Raw genomic sequence first — 26,186 nt, forward strand, 5'->3', positions numbered from 1 at the left:
ATTTCCTTATTTTAGCTCATGCTGATCTTTGAGACACCAGAAAAGGAAGGCAGCACGAGAGAAAAGCATAAAATGTTAACATTTTATTTACAAAGTTGTTGTTGGTTTTTTTTGTCATACAGAAAGTAAAAATGTAGCTACAACCTTGATTTGTGCCACAAGTAGCCAGACTAAAAACCTTGGCTCACTGGTTGCACAGCTGCTATAGCAATAATTTCATTGGGGAGACGGAAAGGAACAGAAAAAAAAAAAGAAATAATAAAGTCAACAACAAAAAAATTATTCATTCAACAAAATATTAAAAGCACAGACCCAAAAACTAGATAGCAGTCCCAAAGTCCTCACACGGGAATACATAAAGAGGGATCGACGGTGAAATTGGAATGCTGAGTGCTGGGCTGCCTGAGAACCTTGGAGCTGTGGGGTGGGTGAGGTGGTAGGTGCTGGGTGGCTCTCAGTTCCAACGGTGGGGGGGCGGGGGGTAACGGGGGGTAGGGCAGCTCCACTTGGCCCACCCACCCAGTACAGTCTTGCCCCAATAAAAAGAGCTTAGAGCTGGGAGGGGGGGGGGGTAGATGTGGATTACAAAGGTGGTGTAAGTTGCTGGAGGAAGGACGTTTTTGGTGGTGGTGGTGGGGGGCAACTTGGTAGGTTCTCATTTTCAGTTTTGCTTTTTAATCATCATCATCGTCATCATCGTCGTCGTCATCCTCATCTTCTGGATCTCGCTTTCTCTTCTGGCCTTTGACAGCTTCTGCTTCTGGGGGAAAAGAAAAAGAAAATGTGTCACGGGTGTGTCAGCAGGGCCGACACAACACAACAAACACTCTCACTTTAACCCTTTCATCATGCACAATTTGTAAATCTATTGACTCTATTAACAACTTACAAATTTATACATTGACTCTAGTGGTATCCTGGGGGTGTAGGCGGCAAGAATTGTCACCAACTGTGCTAACCCTCCATGCTACGATGCTAAAGATAATCTGTTAGACATGCATCTTCATTCAAAATATTCCTCTTGAGGCCTCTATTCCTACAAGGACACACAGTTTGAACATAGAGACCCAAACCCAGTGCCTCTTTTTAACCCTGACCATCATTTCAGTGCCCTTCACTTCTGACTCAGCCCTCTTGATGGAAGGGGGTAGAAGGGGGTCGTGGTTAGAACTGTTTCTTTCAGGAAGTGGGACGCCACTCATCACGTCAGATAAATAACGTTATTTTCAAGATGGTTACATGCATGAGAACAGCTGATAAAATTAGATTTTTTTATTTTGATATGTAAATATGTAAGATTCTTCTAGTTACAACAATCCAGTTAAAAAATTCATTTGAATCTACAATCAGGGATTCATGTGAATTTATTTGTTGTGTATTTTTTGAGAAGATATACACTTTTTTTTACTGGATCGAGAACAAGTTTGAGAGGGCTCCAGAAATTAAGAAATGGTAAATACCTTCATCTTCTTCATCGTCATCGTCATCTTCGTCGTCATCTTCATCGTCATCTTCATCTTCTTCATCCTGGCCAAAGTCTTCCTCCTTGGTGCACAGAAATGGCAATGTTACAATAGAAAAAAATGCATACGAAGTCTATTTTGCCACATAGTCCCCAAAGGATTTTGTTACCTCATCTTCTCCGCTGACCTCGTCGTCATACTCTTCTTCTACATACTCTTCTCTTTCTACCTCCTCTTCATCTTCATCCTCTTCTTCATCAAAGAAGAGTGAAGAGTACTTGTCATTTAGCATTTATAACTCTTATTCTTGATTTGGCAGCAGCTATGCTGACTAAAGGACAATGCAGCAGAATGATGGGAAGTGATATCACGGACTACAACAACATCTCACCCTCATCTTCGTAGTCATATGGCCATTCTCCATCCGCCTCTCCATCGGACTCGGAGGCTTCCCTGTGCTCCATGTCACAGCCATCAAGGTAGGTAAGCTGGGGCAGCAGCTTGAACACGCTCTCTCTGTAGTCGTCCAGGTTTGTTACTTCACAGTTGAAAAGGTCCAAGCTCTTCAAAATGTCCAACTTTTTCTGTTGAATAATGCAGACAAGTGCTGTGATGAAAGATGATACTGAACTTTAAGTTAAGGACATTACATGCTAATGTTTACTGAGCATATATTTGGGTGATGGCTTCTGTTAAGAACAGTTCTTTCATTTTGTATGGGTGCATTAGGACACAAAGAATACAGTAACTCCTCTGTGGCAATGCTGGATTTGTAGCTTTCTCACTTTAATGTGATGGATTACAGTGATTTGTCAGGTGCTTGTTTTTCTGCATTAGCTGAAAGACACCTGAAAATGTTTATTTCATTGCAATTTCTCCACCTAAAATCGATATAATCATGAAATGCATTATAATTTCTTACACCCCTGACAACACAAGACATGCTTACAGTTTGATTTTAGGTCGCCTATACATTTTTGTGTCAAATACATGTGCTTTTGATACTTGATACGCCGGGGTTGGTTCCACTATATGATCAGAGTAACAACAGATGGCCTGGAAATGACTGCATGAAGAAATGTGGATACTGTTTGTATGCTGTGGGTAGGGTTTAGCTAATATATCGCATTTAGCTGCCTCTTGTGCATTTTTTCAATTTCTTTTTGTATAGATATTAAATGTAACACATAACAGCATAAAAAAAGTAAACATGGTGCAGACAAAGCATACCAATGGTTCCAATGTACTGATGTCTTTCAATTTGTTGCCACTCAGATTTAGATGTGTGAGGTTGGGTAATTTCTCTGCTAAAACATCTAGGCCGCCACTGATTCTGTTGTCACTCAGCTCCAGCTGAAAGGCAGAATGAGGAAATATTATTTGATTTGAACTTTCTTTGAGTAAAATTTTCAGAAGACTTTTACCTATTTTTTACCTTTTTGAGTTTGTCTAGTCTGGGCAGGTTGGAGACTGTCATTAAGCCAACATTTATCAAACTGAGGAACTCCAAGTTGACAAAATCAGCTGTGAGGCCTTCCATTTTACCATTAATTGATCGACAATTGTCAAGGACGAGTTCTTTTACCTGGAAAAATAGAAAAGTATATTTGAAAAAAATAAAATAAAAATCACAAACAATTAAGGATTTACTATCCATAATTAGGAAACTAACTGGATCTAAAACAAGCCATATGTATAATATTGGAAAGTCATTCAGCTGTATTTTCTAAAATAAAAATAAAATATGGAAAATATAATTATAATAATGAACCGTTCATAAACAGAGGGTAATAAAAAAATAATTGTCTAAATACATTTAGGAGTTTAGTAGTTTCTGTAAAATATTAGAACAACAGGGTCTGAAGGCGGAGTTAGTTTGACTGTGAAAACACTGGTTGCGCAATAATGGGACAAAAGCGTTGACGAAAGTTATAACCAAATGACTCAAGATGACGATTTCTCTAATAAAACACCTAAATAGAAATTGTGCTTCCGTTTAAAAACACTTTCTAGACCTTGTGTGCGTCCATTATCAATGCACGACGGCTACTGGATGGATTTCTTGGAAGAAAAGGAAGCGGGCGAGCAGCTTCTCCCCCCCCCCGGCCTGCCGATCCACTTCACTAATGACAAATGCAATGATTTTGTGGGCTAGCTTGCTAGCGGCTAGCCATTGCCCCTTTTAAACGCTGCCCTGCAGCCGAGGAGCAGCGAGAGAGGTCTGTCCTTCCGCCATTACCCAACAGCCACGGGAAGGATTGCGAATACATCCCTTAGTAACGATTTGCTGTTCTTTCTTTCTTTTTTTTTTTTTGTTTAATTATGGGAATGGAATATTCTTTTATCGTCGAGCGAACAGCAGATATTTCCAGTTTTGATTCAGATAACGCATCGTTTTCAGGGCGAAGGGAACATATTGCGAACGGAAATTTGGTTTTTAAAAAAACAAAACAAAAACAAAGATGGAGACTGTTCCTTTCTCCCAGACCTCCAAAAAGACGACAGAATGACAACATGGCGATTCCTGAGATACAGTATGCAGCTCTCTGAACACTTAAATGGCAACGAGTGCTGTTTAGAATAAACATTTGTTGCTAACACGTTATCCAAGTTGATTTTTAGATGTTTATACACGGTTTTATTTCGTGCATGCGGACGAGAGGAAAACGCCGACGGTCGAGTTTTTTGGCTGCCCACGCATCAAGCGTGGTGCTCGGTGTCATTCAAGCAGACTGGCTCGGCTGGCCAACAATGCATCCATTTATTTAGAATACGACTAGTGATGACGGACGAAAAAAAATAGTCTTTTTTTTGTTTTGGCTTTAGAATTCGATATATTTGTTGTCTTTTCGTGCAAAGAGGTAATATGGCGGGAACAAATATGCGAAGTTCGGAGGCTACTGTTGAATGACTGTAACCCGGAATCGTTTGATCGGAGTTAAGACAACTACATGCAGCGATCGAAATGTGCAACGTTGCATTTATACAAGTGTGAAAGCTATTTTAGGGAAAATTATCTTGCTTGCACACTCCCCCTTTTTTAAAAAACTTGGAAATCGCAACAGCTTGAAAACATCTGAATTCGAAAGTCGTTTGTGAGAAAGAGATGACAAGGGTTCGAGTCTCAATAGCTTAATGATCAAGGTATGAATGAGTCGTGAATGAAGTGGGGGTTGTTTTTTTGTTGTTGTCGGTACTGAATCTGGCCATTTGATGTTAACATGCTCGATGGGAAATTTAAAAGGAACCAGTTGAGATTCGCGATTGGCATGTTTCACAACATGCGATGGAAAAAGTCCTTTTTTGTTCGAACGACTTAAAAAAGAGTTGTGAATTATGATTCGAGCACATTAAAAGCGCCCCATTTTTTTAGCAGCTACGCTAGCGGCAAACATGGCTACCAGGGTCTATATAAAAATATATACCACTATGAGAATGCAAATGCAGTCCGGGAAGAACATTTCTTGATATATATATCGACGTAAAAAGAAGTTTGCTAATTGTGCTACAGCGGTGGAGTCGGGTAGAATCGAGTGAGACCCACTGACCGATGGGGGCTGCGAAACGGTTAAAGCACTGCAATAATGCCAGCAAGCGGAGGAATCGCCGTTTCAAAGTAACGATTGTATAAAGCTTTTCACGTCTTGTTGCCCTCATACGCCCGATTCAGAAGTGTACGGAGGACTATGCTTGTTGTACAAATGTTTTACCGCCCTACTATAAAAGAAAAACATAATGTAAAGCCCATGTGGTCACCATTACGTTAGCCACACAGGTCAATCGCAAAGCAAAAAAGTAGCAGGCTGGCTAGCATGGCTACCCTGAAAACTAAGGGTTGGTTTTAAAAAAGCACGACTCACAGTAGACGGTGCCCTGTTTCTTAGCTCCAAGTAGATCCTCTTTTTCATCTCCATCTTGTCCTATGAAAGTTAAACTTTTCTCTCCGGTTTTGGTGGAATCTTCCGTCCAAAGGCAGAGATGCCCTAATGGAGGGAGAATATAGGACTGTATAATGAACTGAGCCAAACGCTAAGTTAGTCGGAGCGAGGAGAAACCATAGAGGGAAACGGGACTGAAACAAAATATAGGCTCAACAGCGCCATCTATGCTCAGAAACGCCCATCGCCCCCACAAAGGCATTGCAGTCTCAATTCATGACGCTGGCCCAAAACAGTGCTGTGGTGCAATTTATTTCTGCAAGGAAAATACTGTACTATGTTCTGTGACAACAAAAGCCTTTTATATGTAAAATTGCTGGTATTGCAAAAATTGAGGGAATCAGAATATATTTGTGTGGTTTTACTGAATGTTTAATAGCCATGTGCTGAAGTTTTTCCACTGAATAAAGTTAAAATTTAAGATGTAAAACATTATCCATGTTTTATTTTTTTGTAATATTATGTTATTTCATATTCAGTGTAAAAAGATGATCATCTAACTTAATAAAGACATCTTGTTTCTTATATTACTCGAACCTGTTGCCCATCATTTCATATCTACTTTATGTTTAGCTCATTACCAGTTTATTATGAATGATCACTTGTTGTGACAGCTTTGAAAAATAAACTGCGTTATGAATAAAATTTGCTGTAGTGTTAGTTTCTAAGTACTTTGTTTTGACCATTTGGACATACTTGGAGAAAGGAGGGGTGTGTTTTGATTTTCAGTGAAGAGAGCATTGTATAGTATATGCATACGGAGAGTAGGCCACCCCACCTCCCTTACCCCATCCCCCTTTGCTTCCTGAGAGGGCTAGAGACTTTATACGGGGGAGTCTATGGAAACTGATTTTTTTTTATTAATTAAAATATAAATTGGCAAAGACATTTAAGATACTTTTTTTTAAAATTAGGGTTCATGTTTATGTGTGGTCAGTAGTAAGATGAGATAAACCAACAGAGGATCCAGACGATAGTTAAAACTGTAGCTGCTGTCCAGGTGAGGCTATCCAAATAATCTGTCTTTGACCTTCGTGCAAGTTATATGTTAGCTGTTGAATATAAATGATTATTAAATAAGTGTTAGTTGAAAAGACACCAGGAGATGGCACTGTCATGTCTACATTCTGCTTTTGCTTGTCAAACCTCCTTATAATAATCAGCCCATTCTTATTGTTGACTTTGATCACTTACCTGCACCGTGCACATTTTTAACCAGCTGCTTACTTTTTTGTCCCTCTCAAATGTAAGTGAGTCATTGACACTGTGCATTGTCCAGGGAAGTTATAAATCTTGACATTTTAATGGCTTTGCAGGTTGGTGTTTTTTATTTGACAGTACAGGTAAGTTGTATATTTCCAATGACGGCTTGGTTACACTCTCATGTTCATCCATAAAGCATTTGCTACATGAACCAGAAAGTAATTTAGTTGAAATTCATGCTATCATCTTAAAAAGCTACTGCAAATTGCAAGAGGCTGCATTAATACAGACAGGAATGAAATATAACTGAGGTACCTTCAACATTTGCACTACGGTGGTGGAGACAATTGACTGTTAAGGGTAATTTACTCTGCCGGTCAGCCTCTTTCCCTGAGTAGCTGAAACACATGCATCAGGGCTCAATGTGCTGTGAGAAGATTGAGAACACACCCATGCACAGCAGCTCTCCATCTGAGAGATAAGATGGGTATGCCCCAGCTCCAAGACAGGATTTCTCATTTCTTCTAACAGCTTTTCAACTATGCTAAGTATGTTATAACACATTATGTTCATTACAAAAAAGACACATGTTGCATTTTAGCCATTTTATTGACTGTACATAAAAATATGTAGAAATTTGTAAAATTAGTTTCATATTCAACACTTCATTGAACTCTATAACTATTTTGTGACCCACAACTATATCAGGAAATTGTCTACATAGTTTCACTACTGTTAACTTACAGCAGTGTTACAGCTTAACTATCAGCTGGCTGCATGCACACAGGAGAAGATAAATTCTTTTTTACTTTCAAGTTGTTTGCTGTAATTAAAAGTGTTAAAGTATTTTACTTTAGTTCAAGTCTAAAAAAATGTCCTATGCTTAGTTACTCCTTTACTGCAGTTGCTGTACTTATTTTATCCCTATCACACGCTATCCACACAGAACTTTCTAGTCTTTTTTTCTCTCTCTCTCACTCCTGTGCCAAGTTGCCCAGCTTTACAAATATGATAAGACCAAAGCTACAAGAACTCCTCCAGCACGATGGTAATGGTTAACCTGATAATTCATTTAGGGGTGGGAATAGAAAGCAGTCAGATGCTATTCCTTCGTCTTTTCTGTCCTTGCCGCCATCAATGAGTTGAATTCATTCATAGCAGGACTCAGAATGGAGGAACTATTGCAAGAGGAGAAACAAGAGTTGGAATATAAAACTCCAAATGAGGACCAAGGTCAGCCTTTCATATTTCTTCTTTTATTTCTACATTAAGTACCGGTACTTTTCATGTATCTAAACTAGAAGGTTGAATGAGATACTCATTCATTTGTAATACTCAGACAGGAATCTTTTAATCACCCTATAAGCTGTAATATTGCAAATAATAGAGGAGTGTAATTATAACCCTAGGAGTGGATTTTTTTCCTAAAACTTACAAGAGTCTATGAAATATCTGCCATCATTAATATTCACATTTAGTGAAAAAAATCTTGCTGGATTTTATTCTACCCTGATAGAATGTTGCTATTTTTCTGAGAAGGCTTCTGTTTTGTAGGAGGGATCCGTCGACGACTGAGGGACAGGGATCTTCTCAGAAAGAGAAAGGCTGAAGCAGAAGAGAAGGAAACTAACCAGTGGGTTTTTGGGTAAATTTATAGAAAAGCAGTCAATGTTAGTGCAGCGGCCTAATATATACATACTGGATTATAAATTTGTCAATGTATATTAATTTTACAAATTCATGTAGACATGATTAAATTTCACTAAATACTTGCCCAAATTGATTGAGGGCATTGGTAAGGAAGATTTATGAAAGCTTAATTAACGTTTGTGTAATAAAATACAGTACTGTACTTCACAATGTGAAAACATTATCAGCTGCTTATCTCTGCTCTGCTTTATATTGAATGTGAAGCAAGAGAAAACCAAAGGTTGCTCTGGTGTTTCTATTGACGCCCTAGATTCAGGTCAAGGACTTTGTACTATTAGCTTTGCAAAAGTCTCAAAATAAGCCAATATCAGTGTCCACTGTTACCGAGGTTGATTGAAATTTTTGTCCACTTTCAGGGCGGAGATTCAGCGAAAAAGACAGAGGGTTCAGAACAGGAGTGGTTCAAAAAACAGGGGGAGGCCCAGGAAGACTGAATCTACACCAGAGATAACTGTCATTCAAGAAGAGCCTGCAGTGCCCCTGGAGGCTTCTGCAGTAGCGGTGGTGTCTGAACCCCTAGAGGTTATTGCAGTTCCATCGCTGGGCTCTATAACTAGTTTACCAGCTGAGGAATCACAACCAACATCCTTCCTCACTGCCCCTGCTCCTCTGTCAATTTTTGAATCTGTGCAAAGCCCCAGTTTTGCTTCTGCTGTCACCCCTTCAGCCACAGCGAACCCTACTCCAGCCCTGTTTTCACCCTCAATCTCTGCTCCAGCTGCCATCAAAGATGTAGATATTGCTCCAGTCCCTGTTCAGGACTTTTCTGCTTTAGATCCAGCTCCTGATGCTGTTCCAGTTGCCACGCTGACCCAAGTGCCTGTTCTCGTTACACCTCCTGCTCCCCCTGCAGCCTCTTCCGAGGTGGGGGCCCTATACGAAGAGTCGGAAGGCAGGGAAGATCTTAACCAGGCCATGATTGAGGACTTGGGTCCAGATGAAGAGGCAGACATTTTGCTATCTCAAGTAAAAGGAGCTGATGATGCTAATAAGAATGGTAATATGATAGAATGGTGTGGAAATTCAGAGACATGAATCCTTACCTGTATTAAAGTCCGATAACTAATTTTACTCTCTTTGTCTCTTTTAGATTTCAGTGAGACAACATTGTTCAGTGTATCTGAACCAAACAAAACATCAGTTTCCACCTTGTCCTCGCTGCCACCTTCACAAGAATAACTCCTGCGAAGTTAATATTAATCTTCTAAAAGTTCCAAATACTGCCTCATTCATAAACATGAAAACAAGACTACATCGTTTTGGTTACATTTTGAATTTATTTTTCTGGTTAGAAGCTTTTTGGTTTTACATTTCTCATTTGACAAATGTATGAATACAACCAAACCTGTATGCTTATTTATTATGGTTTGTACTTAAAAGGCCAAGTCCATGAATTATGTTTTGTGTTTTGCTTTTAGTAAACATCCATTCTTAACTGCTTTTATCTTAATACAAAATATAACAATCAATAGTAATTCTATGATTTAATTCTGGGTCTGTTTGATTAAATTTTGTATATTTTTCTCACTTAATAAAATTCACTACTTTTAACAGCAGATTGTTGCCATTAATTATCTGTGTTATCACAGACATACAATGTAAAAATGCGATCTACTGAGATTAATTTAAATACAGTATTTCATAAAATTCTAACCCTCTGATGTACTTTACTGTCTGCTTCATGCTAAATTGAGCTTTCTTTAGTATTTCTATTTTGACTGGACTTTTATTTTTTGTATAATATGTGCATTCTTTATAACAGTATCCAGCATCAATAGCTGTAGCTGAATCAGTTGTCAATCTTAATCAACTCATCCTTAGCCCAAGAGTCTCCCCTGCAGGAACACATCTATCACAATCCGTCCAGCACCTTTTCAGATATGGCCCATAAAATCACAGGGGCGTAAATAATTGTGACGTCACTCTTCGCTGCCCTCTGCTGGGAAAAAAAATAAAAGCGTGCGTTTATCACTGACTTCTGCAGCACTAATGCACATTAAGTGTAAGGAGGTTGTTCTACATTTTAATTAATATAACACACTATGTAGTTTTAACGCTCACACCCATGGGTGTGAGGATCGACACTGGCGCTCGTGGTGTCACGTGACACCCCCCAACAGGAAGTTCAGCACATGCTTCCGCATACGGGAAGTCCCGCGTGTGTGAGACGAGCTAAAGCTTGACCGATAAAGACAGTTTTGTTTTTTTTTGGTCCCCCTTTATATCGATGAGATGAATCCTCTGTGTGACTGCGGCGGTGAGGACATTAATAAACTGAAGCAGCAGGTTTCTGTGATGAGAAAAGAAATCAAGAACCTGAGGTACGTTCGCTACGACCCTCTACAACAAATGGAGATAACGGTACTGTATACCGTAAACCGTTGTTTATGTATGGTTTTCTGTTTACACGTAGCGTAAAAATGGCCGTCGTCGTTTGTTAACAGCCATGAATTTTCCTCGGGATTCATGCTATTTCTGACATGACATCCGCTGGTACTTGCTACCCTTTCGCAGGCAGATGTTGGACAGTTCAGCTAGAGCTCACCGCAAACATCTGATAGCCATCCAGTCTGCTGTGTCAAAGGTTGGAGACGGCTGGAAACCCGACCAGACATCACTACATTCTCTAGTGTCACCACAAGCTGCTCTGGAAAAAGGTCTTTACCATGATGAGTCATTAAAATGAAGATTACATTCCCCCTAAAGAACGAAAATCTACAGTATTTACCAAAACAGTGTCATTTACTGCTTTTTCAGTTCATACCACATCACAAAAGACAAAACTTTATTACTGCCATTGGAAATACTGTCCCAAATGTACTCAGAATTAATTATACATTGAATGATGTAATAATCTGTGTGTGTGTGTGTGTGTGTGTGTGTGTGTGTGTGTGTGTTTAGAAGACAGTGACGATAGAGCAGAGTATTATTTTGTATGAGTTAAAAATCAGTTACTGTTTTCTAAAAGGGACAATTTTGTTTCATGTTCCAGGAAATATACAGACATCCCCCATTGGTTATATCAGTTCCTGTTTTTCTGTGAAGAATGGGACCCCCAGACAGCCAACCATTTGTGGCCCCTCAAGAGCACAACTGCGCATCCAGCAGAGTGTCTTCAATAACCCTGAACATGCTTTGGTGGGCCTGGAGCACTATTCCCATGTGTGGTAGGTCATGGATTTGTTCTACTAAATCTAATGATTGAGTGTTCCTTTTTATTGCTAAAATAAGATCCCATTCACACACCGATGATTTAGAATTAATTTCATCATTTTCCTCATTTATTGTATCTCATCTGTGTTGTGTCTACAGGGTCATCTTTCTTTTCCACAAAAATGGGCACCTGAGTTCCAAAGCCAAAGTGAAGCCTCCCCGACTTAACGGTGAAAAAGTCGGTGTGTACTCGACACGCAGCCCACACCGACCGAATGCCCTGGGCCTGACTTTAGCTAGACTCGATAACATTTTAGGTGAGTCACATTACTGATAAGTGCTGGTCTACATTAAGTTACGTAATATTCTTTCTTTGGCCAGTTCTCAAGGGACTTCAGAGGATGTCATTTTTAATTTTCAAATTGGTTTCACCCAATGTTGTCTCCTGAAAAGGACCACCTGTACATTGTTCCATTGAAGAAACAATGACAAGTAATTTTCTTATTACTTTTTGTGTTGGTTGGTTAGTTGAACAACTTGCATTAAACAACAACAGGATTTCTCTATAACTTGTGTTTTGTATCACCAAACTGCAAACATCTGAAGCATTCTTCCTTATATGGTAACAGTTTTGATCAGAGAAAATGGTTTGCTGGATTTGGGTTAAAATTTGGTATCCTTTTTAAAACCCTTGAGTGTTCTGGAAGTCTGAATGTCAAGTTCAAACATTTAACTCCAACCGCAGTATCGTAAATTCACCTACTGTTTACCACCTTTATTTTCTAGGTGATACAATACATCTGTCAGACATCGACATGATCGATGGCACCCCAGTCCTAGACATCAAACCTTACATCCCAGAGTATGACTCCCCACACACCAGGAGGAGCACAGACTCCGAGACTTTCACATCAAACACGAAGCAACAAAAGACAACTGTGGCTGAAAATGACACGGACGATTCGTTGGACCTCCAAAAAGACCCAGAACAAAATGGTCAGTCAGACCTTCACAGCAAAAAAAAAAAAGTAAATAACTTGGGGAGTTTCCTCTCAAGAGAAGAAGCTGGTTGTCCGACCACATGTTTGTCTGAGATCAGTGCTCCATATTCGCTCCCCAAACATTTCGACAGTGTGCTGCGGGAGGTTAAGGCCTATGTGACCCAAGCTGACATTTTCCAGGTGAACTGCGAAAATAAAAATGAAGTTTCAGATTCTGACAAAAGCAAACCACCAGAGTCTGTTATGGACAACCCTTGTTATGGGAAAGAGGCCTACAGCGCCATTGCTGACTGGATAAACGCTCCTACTGTGGGAAATCTGAAGGTACGCTTCACCCCACAGGCTGAGAGGGAATTAGAAGAATTCCTTCCCGCACACATGCCAGGTGAGTTGGACTTACAGAATGCAGTGTGGTTGGACATTTTGTTTCAGATAAGACGGATGCTTAGCTTTTCTACACAAGAGGGCGCTGTTAAGAACAAAATGAATATGAAAACATAGCAAATGACAAAACAGCCATTCATAGCAGTACTTCCACATGTCTCTCAGGACTCTGCCAGAGTGACAGACCAAGGTTCAGATTTCTCCGCAGTCCAGAAGAGGCCGCCGCGGCAATAAGAGGGGTGTTGTCAGCAGACCCGCGATCTGTCTACAGGAGGTTGAGCTGCAGAGACAGACTCTTCTTCTTCACCCTGGACACAGCCCACATCACCTGCTGGTTCGGGCAAGGCTTTGCAGAAGTACTGCAGGTCCGAGCGGTTGAGCCACCATTGCTTCATTGTGACCAACTGACCTCCAGTCAACATTTCGCAGCTGGATAAACAAAACTAGAGCATGTTAAATTTCACTCCTCCGAATAAAACAAAGTCTTTGTTTTGAGCGATCATTTAAAAGAGAGCTGATTATTTTGATTTTGATAGCTTCATGATTTAACTCATAATTCTTAATTTTCTGTTCTTGGTTTTGGGCTGACCAGAACCTGTAATGGTCCAGAAATGGTAAATAATTTAAATTTTGTGTCGGAAGTTTGAAGTCTTCTCCAACCAGCCCCATATATCATCAAGATTTAAAAAACAAAACAGTGTGACCATATTTACCTTTGCTGGTGGTATCAGATTAATTCCATAGCATTTTCTGCAACAGCACGACAACAGTGTTTCGATTGTTTGACATCTGTGTTAGAAAAAATCCATTTCATGTCACTTTCGCACTGAACTTGAAAGCTGTGTTGAGTTTATAAATGAATCACACTGTCATTCAGGTGTAAATGTATGTGGTATTACACAGAAGAATCAGCACTAATGTTCTTTTTGTTTTCTACAGCTGGTTATGTGTCAGATTCTTTCTTTGTGTTTATTAAACATCTGCAGAGCCACAATTGAAATAATAAGTGTCTTTGAATCAAGAGACCGATGTGTGTATTTATGCAGCAGATGGAGCTTCTTTCGAGTAATTAATGGGTGGCGTTCTCTTCAGCTACACAGGTTGGTTGTCAGAGCCGTCAGTATGTTCTTTATTTAACCAGCAAACTGTCAGCTGCTAACTGTTAATAAAAAACTGTTTTCATCTCTGACTGCAAAAAACATGTTGGTTAAGCCTTTAACTAGCTTTTATGAGGATATTTGTGAGCAGAATTTTTCATAAATCAACTTTGTTATGGTAATGACTCACTTCAGTGCCTTTTACTCATTGCCTTGTGATGTGATTGTATTATTTTTGGTGGAGCTAGGGTTATGCATTGCCAAACACTCAGTGAAATCCAAGAAAAACATTTTTGTCTCTGGATTATAAAAAATGTCACACTTCAGCTATTCCTCTCTGACAAGTAAAGAACAGTTCCTGCACTTAGAATGCAAAATAAAATTATTGATCACAGATTGTCTTGTCTCTGTGTGTTACCCATACCAACAGAAAATAATGTTAAATCATAAAGAACAGACGGAAGCATTGAGAGTGAAATAACTTATTGGCATTGATTTGTAACTTTATTAGGAGGCATAAATGGACAAAAGATTGTTGAAAAAGAAACACAGTTACACAATTCATGAGATTAAAAAATCTGTACGTGACACTGAAAATAATACACGAGAATTGATACTTTTAAATTCAGTTTTGCAATAAAGGAAAAACAAACTTGTTTGGCAGTACAAGAGTTACTCAGAGTTTGGTGTAGTGACATTTAGTTCCTGTTGGGGGCGGTAGTGTGTAGTACGCGGCACGTCAACCCATGTTCCACCAAAGGAAAGAAGAAGAAAAATGAACCAATAGCTGAGCTGACATTTGTGTTTCGAATGAAACGCGGTCGGGTTGACGGCAGCATAACATTTTAGTTGATTTAGTGTGTTATCCGTAGTTTTGCTGCGCTGGTTGAAACTAGAAGGTAGATGTGCTTTCTTAACATGAATTTACGGGCTGTTTCACTGAATCCGTACTTTGATTACTTTAACATTTCCATTATTTGACGATGTGACATCTATATAAACGTGAATTAACCTAGCTAACTTTCCGTATCTACTACGCCTAACGCTTTTCTAGCATCCTTTACTTGCCAACGAACTTGTTAATAATATTTACTATAATATATCTTATTATTGAAAATATCAGTTTACAAGTTTGAAATTATTAGTTCGCGTTTATGTGTACATAGGTTTCTTGTATGTAACTGTCAATACTCGTAACGTAAGTCATTACCTTTTAGACAACGAAATAGCACAACTTGTATCTGGAAACTATTTTAACATCAGGAACTGTCTCTCAAACATTTTCCTAATAATCAATAACACTCTTTACGTCATTTGCAGTTGTATCGTATGGTTTCCAGTATTCCAGATTAATGTCCTCCAATAAGTTAAGTTGCAGCGGGGAAGGCATGGTAAGACATTTTTGCTATCTTTGTTGCAAGGTTTTTTTTGTTGCATTATGTTTGTACATAATTTTCATAATACTGCATTCATAATATTGTGGTTGATAGGCTTTGACCAGATGTGGAGAGCGTGCCCCTCTAAGATGTATGGAGAACGAACTTTTGCACCTGTCGACTGCGTCATCAAGGCTCAAAATGAAATCAGTTCTCAGTGCAGATGCTGTGAAAACGACAAATGTGGGTTTATATAATTTTGAAATACTTCAATAATTTGCAATTCATTGTTGACTTTTTAAGCCCTCTATGCATTGTAATCAACAGGATGATGTGCCTTGTGACTCAGAAGCTCTGTCACAACCCCCTCCATCCACCAAATTGATACAAACCAGTGGTTTCAGCGGTGATGCGAAAAATCACGAGACAGCTGGTGAACTTGGAAATATAACATTTAAATCCTTTCTTTGTTCTGGTGGAGAAATCGAGATACCAGATTTTTCTTTGGGTGAAGTAGAGAGCATTATTTTGCCCAAGGATCAAGAAGTGGAAAATACTTGTGAAACAGACGATACATTTGACAGCATAACTTCTCAGTCATGCACTGACCACATAGAACACCCATATCACAATCCTGCAATGAAGGATGCTTCCCTGGGTGACATTGAAACAGCAGGTATCTGTGAGGTTTCAAACCCAGCACTGACCTCTGGAGACTTGGATAATCAACGTTCCATGTACGATTTCGCATTCTGTGGACAGGAAGACGTAACTTGGAAGTCATTTGCCTGTGATGGCGGCGAGGTGGAAGTCTGTGATGTCACCAGACCACAAGACGAGACAATTCCTCTGCCCGAGGAACAGCTTGGTATAACTTCTCATGACAGGAGTTCAACAGATCTCTCTTACTGTGGGCAGTTGTGTCAAGACCATTCAGATCATCCCTACTGTAGCAGGGAAGATGGTGTTGCTTTTATTACTGCCTTCTCTCAAGCCACAAATGCTTCTGAAGAGACTGTTAATGAGATGAGTGATGTATTATACAAGTCATTAAACTGCACTGGAGGTGAGATTCAAATTTCAGATGGTATCGAACTTGCAGATGAGACAGTTCCTTTACCAGCTGAACAAAGTGCAATCGGCAGTGAGTTATTCAATAATCATATAGATCCAAGTATTCTAGTGATTGACCAGAATGTACAAAATGATGATCATTTTGATCATCCATACTTCCATGTTGAAAGTTATCCAACGACCCCAAGAGGCAAACCTGACACAACCCAGGAGCCATCAATCAGGTATGATGCTGGGGAGGAAGTTAAACAGATAAGCTCGGAGGTACCTAGTGGCCTGACTGTCAGACAACAGGATGCTGCATTCAGTCCTTTTGTCAATGCCAGAAGGGAGGCTGAAGAATCTGACAGCTCCATATTGTCTCTGAAGAGTTCTCCTCTTCCTGATGACCAAGTCGAATGCCATCTGCTGCCTGACGACTGTGTAAAAACTTCCATTACACTGGATCACATTCAAGATGAAGACAAGCAAACTATCAGTACTAAAAACAATGAAGTTATAGGAGATACTGACCCTTCAGCTAACATTGCATCTTCACAGAATAACACACTTGTGTTGGATGATGAATCTCTTAATTTTCATCTGCTAGAAACGCCAAATGAGGACTCTACACATCAGGAAAACACATTGCCTTCTGTACATCAGATCGCATCTCCTGACTGCAACCACCTCACAGCTTCTGCAAAGACTTCTTCACCTGCGCATCTGGAAAACGCTTCTCAAGAGCATCTGAGCTCTGAACACAATGAATATGATGAGGCAAAAGACAGCGGGCTCTGTTCATTTAAAAATGAGCCCGTTGTGTCTGACACGAGAGAAAAGCCTCATACAGAAAACCTCCCAGATGTTTTGAGAGTGCTGTCAGAGTGTCCTACTGTCGAGTCAGCTTTAAAGTCTGGACTCCTCAGCCCAATTGTTAGGAGAGCCTCTTTGTTTATATTAGGGGCTAGTAAAGAGCCAGCTGCAGACCAAGTTTTGGTGGACGAGTCTGCATTTGAGTGTGAAAAAACTTTGTTAGCTCCTATCAATCCCACTGCATTATGTGTGGAGCACTTGCAGAGCCCCATGCCCCGTCCTCTGTTTAACTCTACAGCACTAGGTTGCAAAGCCCAGCCTTACAAGGTTACTGAACCAGTTGAGGCTGTTGAAGTGACGACTAAAGCAGTGCCAGAACCTGATGTGGAGAAGCCACTCCTGGACAATCCTTTAATTCCAAATGGTCCCCTTCAACTTCAGCTACGGCAGATGGCAGAATTCCTCTTCTTGGCATCAGGAAAGATGGGTCCAACTGCTGTCTCTGCTCCCATTCCCCCTTCTGCTGCTGCAGTCGGTCCATCAGCAAAAGTTTCTTCAGTGGAATCCCACAGTGTCTGTGTGGGGAACACCCCCAGGAAATGGGTAGATCATAGCATCAACACATCTGGCCAGTTTGAGAAAAAGAGGGATATCTCTGTTCTCGATTCCTGCACTCTGACTGACCCCCTTTTATGGAAGTAAGTGTTGCATCTTCATAGTTCTTTAATATATCTTGCATTTTTAGATTACAGTGTAAATCTGTTAGGTTTATGGGTTTTCTTCTTTATGCCTGTCACTGTTTCATTTTGTTGATGTGCTCTCAGTATACCTCCAGGCAGTCTAGAGCGTCTGCCCAGACAAGAGCTGGAGCAGAGGTTAAGGTCTAGCATGATCATGGTGGAGGCTCTGGTGCAGCAACTGGCCACAGCAAGAACACAGGGATGTTCTGTGGGCCCTGCACCTTCAGATCTCAGGGAGAAACTCGTGCAGACAGACCACACTGAATTCACTCAGGTGAGGAGAGCGCTTCACCATTATTACAGTTTCCATGTTTAGTATTCCAAAGAGGTCATAATTGATTTTTTAAAAATTTGTTTTGTGTTTCCTACAGACCACATTGCACAGAAACTTGTATTTGGAGGCTCTGAGCAGGATTGGTGAACTGGAGTTGGATGAAGGTTCTCTACAGAACCTCATCCAGTGTATGCAAGACATGAGGTCCACTATGGTAAGATGCAAAAACTCAACCCACGTTCTGTGTTGCAAAACTCTTTAAAATCATTAGATAGAAAGCCCCTTATGTATCACTGTATATACAGTATTATGGGACCACCTAAAGCTCCTAGAATTCATAGCTAATTGTGGTTATTTGTTCCAACAGACATCTTTGAGTTTTGACACAGATGCTGCTCTCTCTAACATGGAACAAATAGGAGTTGTTGTCAGAAAGGACCACCAAAGCCTTGTTTCACATGTATGTAAAACATCACATCATATGAATGATATTATCTGGCAGGTATTAACAAGCTTGTGTGTGTTTTCCTGTCTCAATTAGTACGGCCAAATGAGGTCTCTCTTTGAGAAATCAAAGGAGATGCACACAAGAATGATGCAGAAAGTCAAAGATGCTCTTGAGAAAAGCGATGACATGCGGGTACAGATGGAGGAGGCCTTCACAGCCAAGGAGGCGGTAAGCACAGTGATGGTGCTTTTAATTGTCAATATCACTTCATATGTTTTGTTCCTAGGTTATTTGTTAATTTTATAATATTTATGTTGTGATAAGATCAAGTTTTGGAGGCCGTTCAAGATATGCATTTAAATAAGATCAACTTTTGATGTTTTCCACTTTATGATGGCTATTAAAGCTAACTCCAGTTAAATTTTTATGACATTTATTGCCAGTGAAGTACTTTCTGCTTTTAGTAGAATCAAGTGTGTCTGACTTTCTGTTTCCAGGCCTTCAGAGCAACGGAGCAGCTGAGGACACACTGTTCCACAGAAATCTCAGAGCTAGAAAGGATTGTAGGGTCTCAGCAAGAACTGTCTGCTGCCCTCGATCAGACTTACCCAGAACTGGTAACGCAGACAGGCAAACATGTTTATGCTTTATCAACTTGGCATGACATACAACAGAATGTATTTAAATGTATATTTTTGTTTCTACTAATGTAGGTTGCATTAAACCAGGCCTCTGCAGAAATACTGAATTCTGCTTCTGATTTGTTGTCCACAACCACAAACGATCAGTCCAGTTTGATGAAAGAAGTATGTTCAATCCATCTTTTTAAGACATGCATAAATTAATGCTGTAACAATTCCATAAATCTGACCTGATTTCAACTGCACAAAGGGTGTTTTACTAATCCAATTACAGCAATTTTAACAATTATGCTCATATTTCCTCCCCCTTTTGTGTTGTTTTGATGGTGACATCATTGATATGTTCACATGCTCACAGCACTGGAACATTTGCGTGATACTTTTTCCCACAGCTCTGCACAGTCAGAGGCCTTCTTCAAAAAGCTACTCCTATGCTTCTGAGGCTGAATGAGAAGGCAGCTGCTGCCCTGAGAGAGCGAGACGAACATATCACTGCTAGAGTTCAAGTCATGGAAGAGAAAGAGCAGGTCTGTCTACAGTTTTACTTGAGCAACCTTGATCACTCATTTTTATATACCCGGTAGTTAGATATATAATTTAAAATTGATTTTTCAATTTGTAATGAATATTTTCTCAACAGGTTGAACAAGAACTCAACCATACAAGTCTGAATCTTCAGGCTACTAGAGAACAGCTCTGTGATTTTAAGTTGGAGGTGACAATTCTAACAACAGGTACATAAACAAAAAGACAGAGATTTTGTTTCATTCTTTTCTTTTTGTGTTAAGTTTATACATATTGTAATTTATCAGCCTATAAAACAACTAACATTTATTTCCAGAGATGGGAGTGCTCCGTCAGAAGCTAGCAGAAAGGGATGAAGAGAAAGCCCAGCTGGAGAGACAAGTGACAGAGCTGTCTGCCACCACTTCCTCTACTTTGGCCTCTTATACCTTCCTGGAGAAGGCCCTTTCTTCTGAGACTACAAAGTATGACTCTACAAACACGTGCGCACACCCTGTAGTGTGTTAATGCCATCAAGCTTTTGAAACATTATCAAGCAGAGTCTTGTAGAAAAAAGAAAAGACCCCATGAAAACAATTACTTTTTTTTTTTTAATTTTAGGTTGCAGGAGTCTTGGAAGGACATTCAGGAAGCTAAAGACAGAGCAAATGAGTAAGTATGGCCCCTCATTACGAACTGAAATAATCATTGTTAACAAGAAAATTATTCACAGCATACATTGTTTAAAAAGAAAAAAAAGTCAGATTCTACAATAAAGACTTGATCAGAAAGTTTTACAATTTCAATTTCCTCCAGATTAATAAAGTATCTATCTATCTATCTATCTATCTATCTATCTATCTATCTATCTATCTATCTATCTATCTATCTATCTATCTATCTATCTATCTATCTATCTATCTATCTATCTATCTATCTATCTATCTATCTATCTATCTATAATCTATCTATCTAGTTTTGTTTGTCTTGTTATCCACATGTTAAAAAATGGTACCATGAATGCTGCGACTGAAGCTGCTAGCTTTGCTTTGTGCCCAGGTTGGAGGTGTCACTGCGTCAGTCGGAGCAGCGTGTTTGTGAGTTAAATGAGGCTCTGACTTTACGTGAAGAGCAGTTCCTTCAACTTCAGGCCCTTTCAAAGTCCCAGACGACTGAGAACCAGCAGCTCCAGGATGTTTGCACACGCCTCACTGGGGTTCAAGAGATGAATGAGGTTAGCTTTTAGTTAGTGTACGACATGCACTTGAAATGAGATGTTTCTTTAACTTGCATCCGGACAAATTTATACGAGGTTTTTTCCTTATTTTAGTTTAGGTGCCCATTTTATGACAGGATCTCACCTTCTATAAACATTATACACTGTATGAAACAGAGTACAAACTTTAATTGCCAGAAATTCAGAAGGGCTGTCTGCAGTTACTTTCACTGCGCAAAAAAAAAAATCAAGCCAGGAAGATAAGAATGCAAATGTATTGCGGAGCTCTGAAAGTTGATGACAGGGTATCAAATGTCCATATAAGCAACATTCATTCATACTATTCCCGTGCTGATGGCAATGGTTGCAGTCATTAGGGGAATAATATGTGATTGCAGCTAGGAGGTTGATTCCACCTTTGATTTGCTGTTGACTGTGTGTGCGGCAGTTCTTGCAGATGGAAAATGAGTTGGCGAGGGAGCAGATGGCTGAAAGTGAAAGTATGCTGAAGGCCAATCTGAAGGGGCTCCGGGAGAGGAACATCCAGTGTGAGGATCTAAAAGGAGAACTTAGTCAACTTCAGTAAGTTCAAGACAACACCAACCATGTAAAATATCACTGTATAAGATGAAGATTGAAGGATAGATAAATGGATGAGTACTAACTGGTCCATTGCATTCATTAGAATCTAATACAAGACGTTATATGCAGTACCTCATTTATATATATATATATATATATATATATATATATAAATGTTGAATGCCATTATATCTGTTAACACTAAATTAATCCAAACAGTCTCTCAGATGAATGAAGGCAACAGCAAACATAAAACAAAAGAATGTAAGTATATGATGCTAATATTAATTACAGATTGTTTTAAAGCATTTTTCTCTGTTTTTGTGATACAGGTTTGAGAACAGGAGTTTGCAGGATGAGCTGGAAAGCACACGGTCCAGAACCAGCACGATCCAGCTGGAGCTCGAAGAGAAGCTGGCACAGGCAGGCACTGAAATTACTTTGCTGCATCACACACTGAGAGGAGTGACCAATGGACTGCAGGAAGCACTTGATCAGGTAAACGCTACTAAAACCAGCCAGATCTCAATATCTTTGCCTCACTTTGATGTGTCCACACATCTATTTAAGCATAGATATGTGTAAGGCTGTAACTGTGTTTTCTGTATGAGTGGAGGTGTCCAAATGTATCTCTTATAAAGTTCAGCTATGAGAGGCCTTTATTTCCCTACATATTTTGCTGGACTCCACGTTTTTACAAAAATATGAAATTCTAATTTTGCAAAATACAATTTTGTAATCCTGAAATGAATGGTAAAACTGGAAGAAGGTGGACTGTAAGAAATAACACATTTTCTCATTCAGACTTATGTCTCATGCTTTTCAGAAGTCAGAATCTGTGAACGACAAAGACTCTCAAGCAGTACCCAGCATGGATCGTCGTCACCCCTCCAGCTCCTTTGTTGACAGCGTTATGGTTGCACTGACAGCCGAAAAAGAAGAAGAATCCAGCTCGGATGCATCTCCTGAACCAATTGGTACTATAGCTCACCTTCCCGTTTGATACTTCCACCTTTTAAAAAGAAGGAGGTGATAATGACGTGTTCTCATGTGAATCATTTGTTCAGGACCCAGTATTTTTATTTATTTTTTGGCCTCATCAGTTTCTTTTATTTGTCATTTCTGCCTTTTTTATTCACTGTGTTTTGACTGTACATATGTCTGACTCACAATTGACTCACAGTCACTATCTTAGTTGCCATTGTTTCACACATGAAAAATCACATGCAAACCCATTTCAGAAAGAGCTTAAATGTCATCTGATTACTTTGTAAAGATTGTAGCTCACGCTCACCTTGGTCTCCACAGACAAACCTGATCCACAGGGTGAAACTTTGTTCAGTGAACGGAGCGCCTTCACTCGCATTGCAGCCATCACTCCCAAAAAGAATTTGAGAGCAGAAGAGTTTGAATCCGATGAGGACGATCAGAGCAATGTGTCAAAGCTGTTCGCTGACCTGGACGGTACCGTCACCGAGCTCATCAGCACCCTAAAGCTGGTACGACAGCGGAAGGATGCTGAGTTGGAGGAGCTACACAACATAATGTAAGTAAGGGAAATTGTGTGTGTGGAAAATTACTGTGAAATAAAAATGTATACAGTTTGGGATGAATCCAACAATAAGTAAATACGCACATCCCACAGTGAGCACATCAGCAGAAAAATCAAATGTACAGTTGCACTTTTTTGTGAAACTTCAACAACAAAATATTGATACTTAATGACTTAAATTATGTTAACAGAAGTAAAACTTACCAAGCTTAAGCTTAAACAGCATTATTTTGTAATTTTGTAGAGAGAAATGACTAAGTTTTGATTGTAGCTGCTGCCTAATCAGGTGAAGAAGGAATGCATGAAAGAAGAAGAGCATTGTTCAAATAAATGTAATGTATACCACTTTCTATATAACATTACGTGTTCCATTATTCAGCTGTGGCCTGCAGGTGGAGCAACAGACTGCAAACAACAGCCATCAGGCTGAGGTGTTGGAACTGAAGCGTCAGATCAGCAGACTGAACAGCCTGGCTGAGAGGGGAAGTGAAGCGCTCCAGCAAAAAGCTCAGGTGAAGACTTGATAGCGAACAAATATCCAGGAGGGGCGTGGAATAATGATGTAAATTAATTTGTTGAGCTGAGAAAATCATTGAAAAGTTATTTCTGTCTTCACAGGATGACAAAACCCTGACAAAGTTGATGTCAGACATACAAGAGACTCAGGAGAGTCTACACAAACACAAGACGGACAGTAACGTAAGGCACAAAATCCACATGGATTTTTAAAAACTCTGATGACTTTTTATCAAAGGTATGTTTTATTTTGTTTTTTCAACAGGAATTGCGGAGGGAGGTCGCTGAACTTCGTCGTTCTCTCCAGCAGTCAAAGGCCGAGTCTCAGATCCTGAGGGTTGAGCTTAAAAGAGCCGATGGCCAATCAGCTTCGGCAGAAAATCTCATGGAAGAGAAGATCCAGTTATTGAAAGAGGTAGGATTCTGTCACTACGTGAGAACTGTAAAATCAGATTTATTTAATTTAATTATATTTAACTGAGCACACTTCAGGTTTTTTGCTCATTTTCTGTTACACAAGCCTCTTTGGTTTTAATCTGTAGGTGGAGAGACTGAAGTTGAGTCTTGAAGAAGTGGAGAAGGCCAGAGTTAAACTCCTTGAAAGAGCAAAAAGACATGTAAGTATCCGCTCGACATTCTGTCATGGTCTGGCTCGACTCAAGATGCTTCTCTTTGACGGATGTAACCCCCTCCCCTCGCAACGGACTCAATGTAGTTGTGTTGCATCCATTCACTGTAATATCAGAGAACTGTAGGTTTAATTTGGTCTCAACAGGTTTGAACAGTTTGCTCTGATGTCGGACTTCATGCGGCCTTTTGCGCTTTCCTGTTGAAGTGTCATCTGCAGCGTTTTATCCTTTTATCCACACCTCTGGGAATTTCTGAGCAGAGAACGAACACACAATGTATTTACGTGCACGGGGTCATCTGTGAATATCGACACTGCTGACAATTTGGGTTAGGTTGAAAGTCAGTGAAAACAATGTGGAATAAAGGCTTCCTATAAGAAAACTGTCAAAACCTGCTGTTATTTAAAAAAAAATTTAATCATTGATGCGGTTTTCTCCCCAAGGATAAAATTCATTCAGCAGAAGTAGAGATGTAAAAATCAGAGGAGGGGGATGATCCCTTTCATCCCCCCCCAACAGATCGCAACCTGGATATCTTCATATGCAATCAAACTTACGTTTCAATACCTTCCACAGCAAATCATCCACCAGTCCAACCAGCAGAAAAGCGAGAACGAGCTTCAGTTGTTAAACAACATGATCAATAAAGTCAGAGAGGTGAGCGATGGTTTTCACATTGCTTCTGAACAATCCCTCATGTTTCATATCCTGTAACAATTCTATGTCTTATGTATTTTCTCCACACAGACCCTGTTATCTCTGCCAAATGTCCTGAAGGACAGTGAAGCGCTCCAACAGCTTGTTGAATACATTGGCTGACATGTTTTATATTGTTAACCATGTTCATTGTATATAATTTTATGGTTTTGTGTCTTAGTTTTGATTTTTTTTTTCTTTGTGGTATTGAAATAAAATGTGGGTTTTTTTCCTTATATTTGCTGTTTTGTATCTCTTGTGTAATGACAGTGAAGGAAGTACGTATTTCTAAATGTTATTATACTTTAAGCTTTTGTTAGTATTTAACTTTACATGTAGACAATGTTGATTTTTATTTGTTTCAGATGTCAGATGTAGTTTTCACCAGACGGTAATTTTATTTCTGCTTCACTAATATCTTGAAAACCATCAGTAGATGGTTTGTTGGAAAGAAAATATAAAACATGGTAATGGTCCTTGAATTACTCTGTATTATATTTGCTTTTTTGTTTTTACAAGCAATGTACAAAATACTAATATTAACATTCAGTCATTTTCAATTGTTTAATAAATTATTCAAAAGTGAAAAACTTCCTTAATAAAAGACTTAATAACGGTGTTTATAAAATTAGTCTGTCTTGTGTGCAGCAATGGAAATAATGAAACCCTTGTTTTTATCCTTGCTAACTATGTTTAGTAGCTACTCATTGAATGCATAAATATTAAGGTTTAAGTCACATCAGAGAAAAGCTGTGATCCGTTCAACTAAGAATACAATTTTAAAAATTTGAGTTGTATCCCAACAAAGCATCGTCTGATACAAAATGAAAGCGCCTTCACTGTCATGAAGTCTTTCCTTACGAGTCTCATCATGTCAGTTATGCAGACTTTGTGTAATGGAGGTTTAACGACAAGAATGACTTAACTTTAGGTTGAAATATCGAGTTACAAGACAATTCATTTTCTTGATTAGTGGATCTGTGGTAGATTATCTGTCTGTCTAAGTGCTGTGTTGATGTCTGGACGTGATAATTGAGGCTGGTCACGGTGGATGAAAACACTGCGGCTCCAGACAACCCTTGAAACCAGCTCAGCTGAAACAACTAAGAAAAAGTAACACAAACACACAAAAGCAGAATATTTTGGGAGAAACCTTTGCTCATTGGTCTGTTATTTATTATTTTACAATATAAT

The 26,186-nt window shown here is 39.4% G+C and overlaps 4 protein-coding genes and 1 long non-coding RNA gene across 9 annotated transcripts; 4 read left to right on the plus strand and 1 right to left on the minus strand.

Moving 5' to 3' along the window:
- Positions 1 to 68: 68 nt before the first annotated feature.
- anp32b (acidic (leucine-rich) nuclear phosphoprotein 32 family, member B) lies at positions 69 to 5,821 on the minus strand. 3 transcript variants are annotated; one of them, XM_068321204.1, is made up of 7 exons: positions 5,324 to 5,821; positions 2,899 to 3,048; positions 2,694 to 2,816; positions 1,855 to 2,047; positions 1,633 to 1,712; positions 1,461 to 1,545; positions 69 to 760 (listed from the first exon to the last, which is right to left on the minus strand). In XM_068321204.1, exons 1-7 carry the CDS (start codon positions 5,375 to 5,377, stop codon positions 675 to 677), a joined length of 771 nt encoding a protein of 256 aa, XP_068177305.1. In that variant the 5' UTR covers positions 5,378 to 5,821; the 3' UTR covers positions 69 to 674. The 3 variants fall into 3 exon arrangements, with proteins under 3 accessions (XP_068177305.1, XP_068177304.1, XP_068177306.1); XM_068321203.1 differs by having other exon boundaries at positions 1,633 to 1,715; positions 5,324 to 5,817; XM_068321205.1 differs by lacking the exon at positions 5,324 to 5,821 and adding an exon at positions 3,479 to 5,288 and having other exon boundaries at positions 1,633 to 1,715.
- A 1,827-nt stretch (positions 5,822 to 7,648) lies between these two features.
- On the plus strand, positions 7,649 to 9,870 carry hemgn (hemogen). Of its 2 annotated transcripts, none has more exons than XM_068321684.1 (4): positions 7,649 to 7,837; positions 8,159 to 8,249; positions 8,671 to 9,311; positions 9,405 to 9,870. In XM_068321684.1, the coding sequence occupies exons 1-4, from the start codon at positions 7,774 to 7,776 to the stop codon at positions 9,491 to 9,493; spliced, it is 885 nt and encodes a 294-aa protein (XP_068177785.1). In that variant the 5' UTR covers positions 7,649 to 7,773; the 3' UTR covers positions 9,494 to 9,870. The 2 variants fall into 2 exon arrangements, with proteins under 2 accessions (XP_068177785.1, XP_068177786.1); XM_068321685.1 differs by having other exon boundaries at positions 7,651 to 7,837; positions 8,159 to 8,237.
- Positions 9,871 to 10,465: 595 nt separating this feature from the next.
- trmo (tRNA methyltransferase O) lies at positions 10,466 to 13,873 on the plus strand. 2 transcript variants are annotated; one of them, XM_068321962.1, is made up of 6 exons: positions 10,466 to 10,635; positions 10,829 to 10,971; positions 11,307 to 11,481; positions 11,627 to 11,784; positions 12,254 to 12,853; positions 13,018 to 13,873. In XM_068321962.1, exons 1-6 carry the CDS (start codon positions 10,547 to 10,549, stop codon positions 13,287 to 13,289), a joined length of 1,437 nt encoding a protein of 478 aa, XP_068178063.1. In that variant the 5' UTR covers positions 10,466 to 10,546; the 3' UTR covers positions 13,290 to 13,873. The 2 variants fall into 2 exon arrangements, with proteins under 2 accessions (XP_068178063.1, XP_068178064.1); XM_068321963.1 differs by having other exon boundaries at positions 10,546 to 10,675.
- A 901-nt stretch (positions 13,874 to 14,774) lies between these two features.
- Positions 14,775 to 15,949, plus strand: LOC137599653 (uncharacterized). Its single transcript, XR_011036841.1, has 4 exons — positions 14,775 to 14,848; positions 15,270 to 15,340; positions 15,440 to 15,568; positions 15,653 to 15,949. It is a non-coding gene; the product is annotated as an uncharacterized lncRNA (long non-coding RNA).
- Positions 15,950 to 15,964: 15 nt separating this feature from the next.
- Positions 15,965 to 25,579, plus strand: spag5 (sperm associated antigen 5). Its single transcript, XM_068321109.1, has 22 exons — positions 15,965 to 17,892; positions 18,019 to 18,208; positions 18,306 to 18,422; positions 18,576 to 18,668; positions 18,750 to 18,884; positions 19,154 to 19,273; positions 19,370 to 19,462; positions 19,690 to 19,824; positions 19,938 to 20,031; positions 20,139 to 20,286; positions 20,423 to 20,473; positions 20,861 to 21,035; positions 21,466 to 21,599; positions 21,932 to 22,097; positions 22,426 to 22,576; positions 22,908 to 23,145; positions 23,531 to 23,663; positions 23,770 to 23,850; positions 23,933 to 24,082; positions 24,210 to 24,284; positions 24,873 to 24,953; positions 25,044 to 25,579. Exons 1-22 carry the CDS (start codon positions 15,965 to 15,967, stop codon positions 25,113 to 25,115), a joined length of 4,560 nt encoding a protein of 1,519 aa, XP_068177210.1. The 3' UTR covers positions 25,116 to 25,579.
- Positions 25,580 to 26,186: the final 607 nt, after the last annotated feature.

The sequence above is a fragment of the Antennarius striatus genome, chromosome 8, assembly GCF_040054535.1.
Source record: "Antennarius striatus isolate MH-2024 chromosome 8, ASM4005453v1, whole genome shotgun sequence".
NCBI classification, from domain to species: Eukaryota; Metazoa; Chordata; class Actinopteri; order Lophiiformes; family Antennariidae; genus Antennarius; species Antennarius striatus.

What these genes read in the sequence shown, in the direction of transcription:
- anp32b (XM_068321203.1), bottom strand. Translation starts at nt 5,377, where the DNA reads ATGGAGATGAAAAAGAGGATCTACTTGGAGCTAAGAAACAGGGCACCG. An exon ending in GAAACAGGGCACCGTCTACT is followed by an intron (nt 3,049 to 5,323) that starts GTGAGTCGTGCT and finishes CTATTTTTCCAG; the next exon opens with GTAAAAGAACTCGTCCTTGA. An exon ending in TCAGTACATTGGAACCATTG is followed by an intron (nt 2,048 to 2,693) that starts GTATGCTTTGTC and finishes ATTATTCAACAG; the next exon opens with AAAAAGTTGGACATTTTGAA.
- hemgn (XM_068321684.1), top strand. Translation starts at nt 7,774, where the DNA reads ATGGAGGAACTATTGCAAGAGGAGAAACAAGAGTTGGAATATAAAACT. An exon ending in ACTAACCAGTGGGTTTTTGG is followed by an intron (nt 8,250 to 8,670) that starts GTAAATTTATAG and finishes GTCCACTTTCAG; the next exon opens with GGCGGAGATTCAGCGAAAAA. An exon ending in TGATGATGCTAATAAGAATG is followed by an intron (nt 9,312 to 9,404) that starts GTAATATGATAG and finishes TGTCTCTTTTAG; the next exon opens with ATTTCAGTGAGACAACATTG.
- trmo (XM_068321962.1), top strand. Translation starts at nt 10,547, where the DNA reads ATGAATCCTCTGTGTGACTGCGGCGGTGAGGACATTAATAAACTGAAG. An exon ending in ACAAGCTGCTCTGGAAAAAG is followed by an intron (nt 10,972 to 11,306) that starts GTCTTTACCATG and finishes TTCATGTTCCAG; the next exon opens with GAAATATACAGACATCCCCC. An exon ending in TAGACTCGATAACATTTTAG is followed by an intron (nt 11,785 to 12,253) that starts GTGAGTCACATT and finishes TTTATTTTCTAG; the next exon opens with GTGATACAATACATCTGTCA.
- spag5 (XM_068321109.1), top strand. Translation starts at nt 15,965, where the DNA reads ATGAAGGATGCTTCCCTGGGTGACATTGAAACAGCAGGTATCTGTGAG. An exon ending in ATCAGACTTACCCAGAACTG is followed by an intron (nt 19,274 to 19,369) that starts GTAACGCAGACA and finishes CTACTAATGTAG; the next exon opens with GTTGCATTAAACCAGGCCTC. An exon ending in GAGGAGCTACACAACATAAT is followed by an intron (nt 23,146 to 23,530) that starts GTAAGTAAGGGA and finishes TCCATTATTCAG; the next exon opens with CTGTGGCCTGCAGGTGGAGC.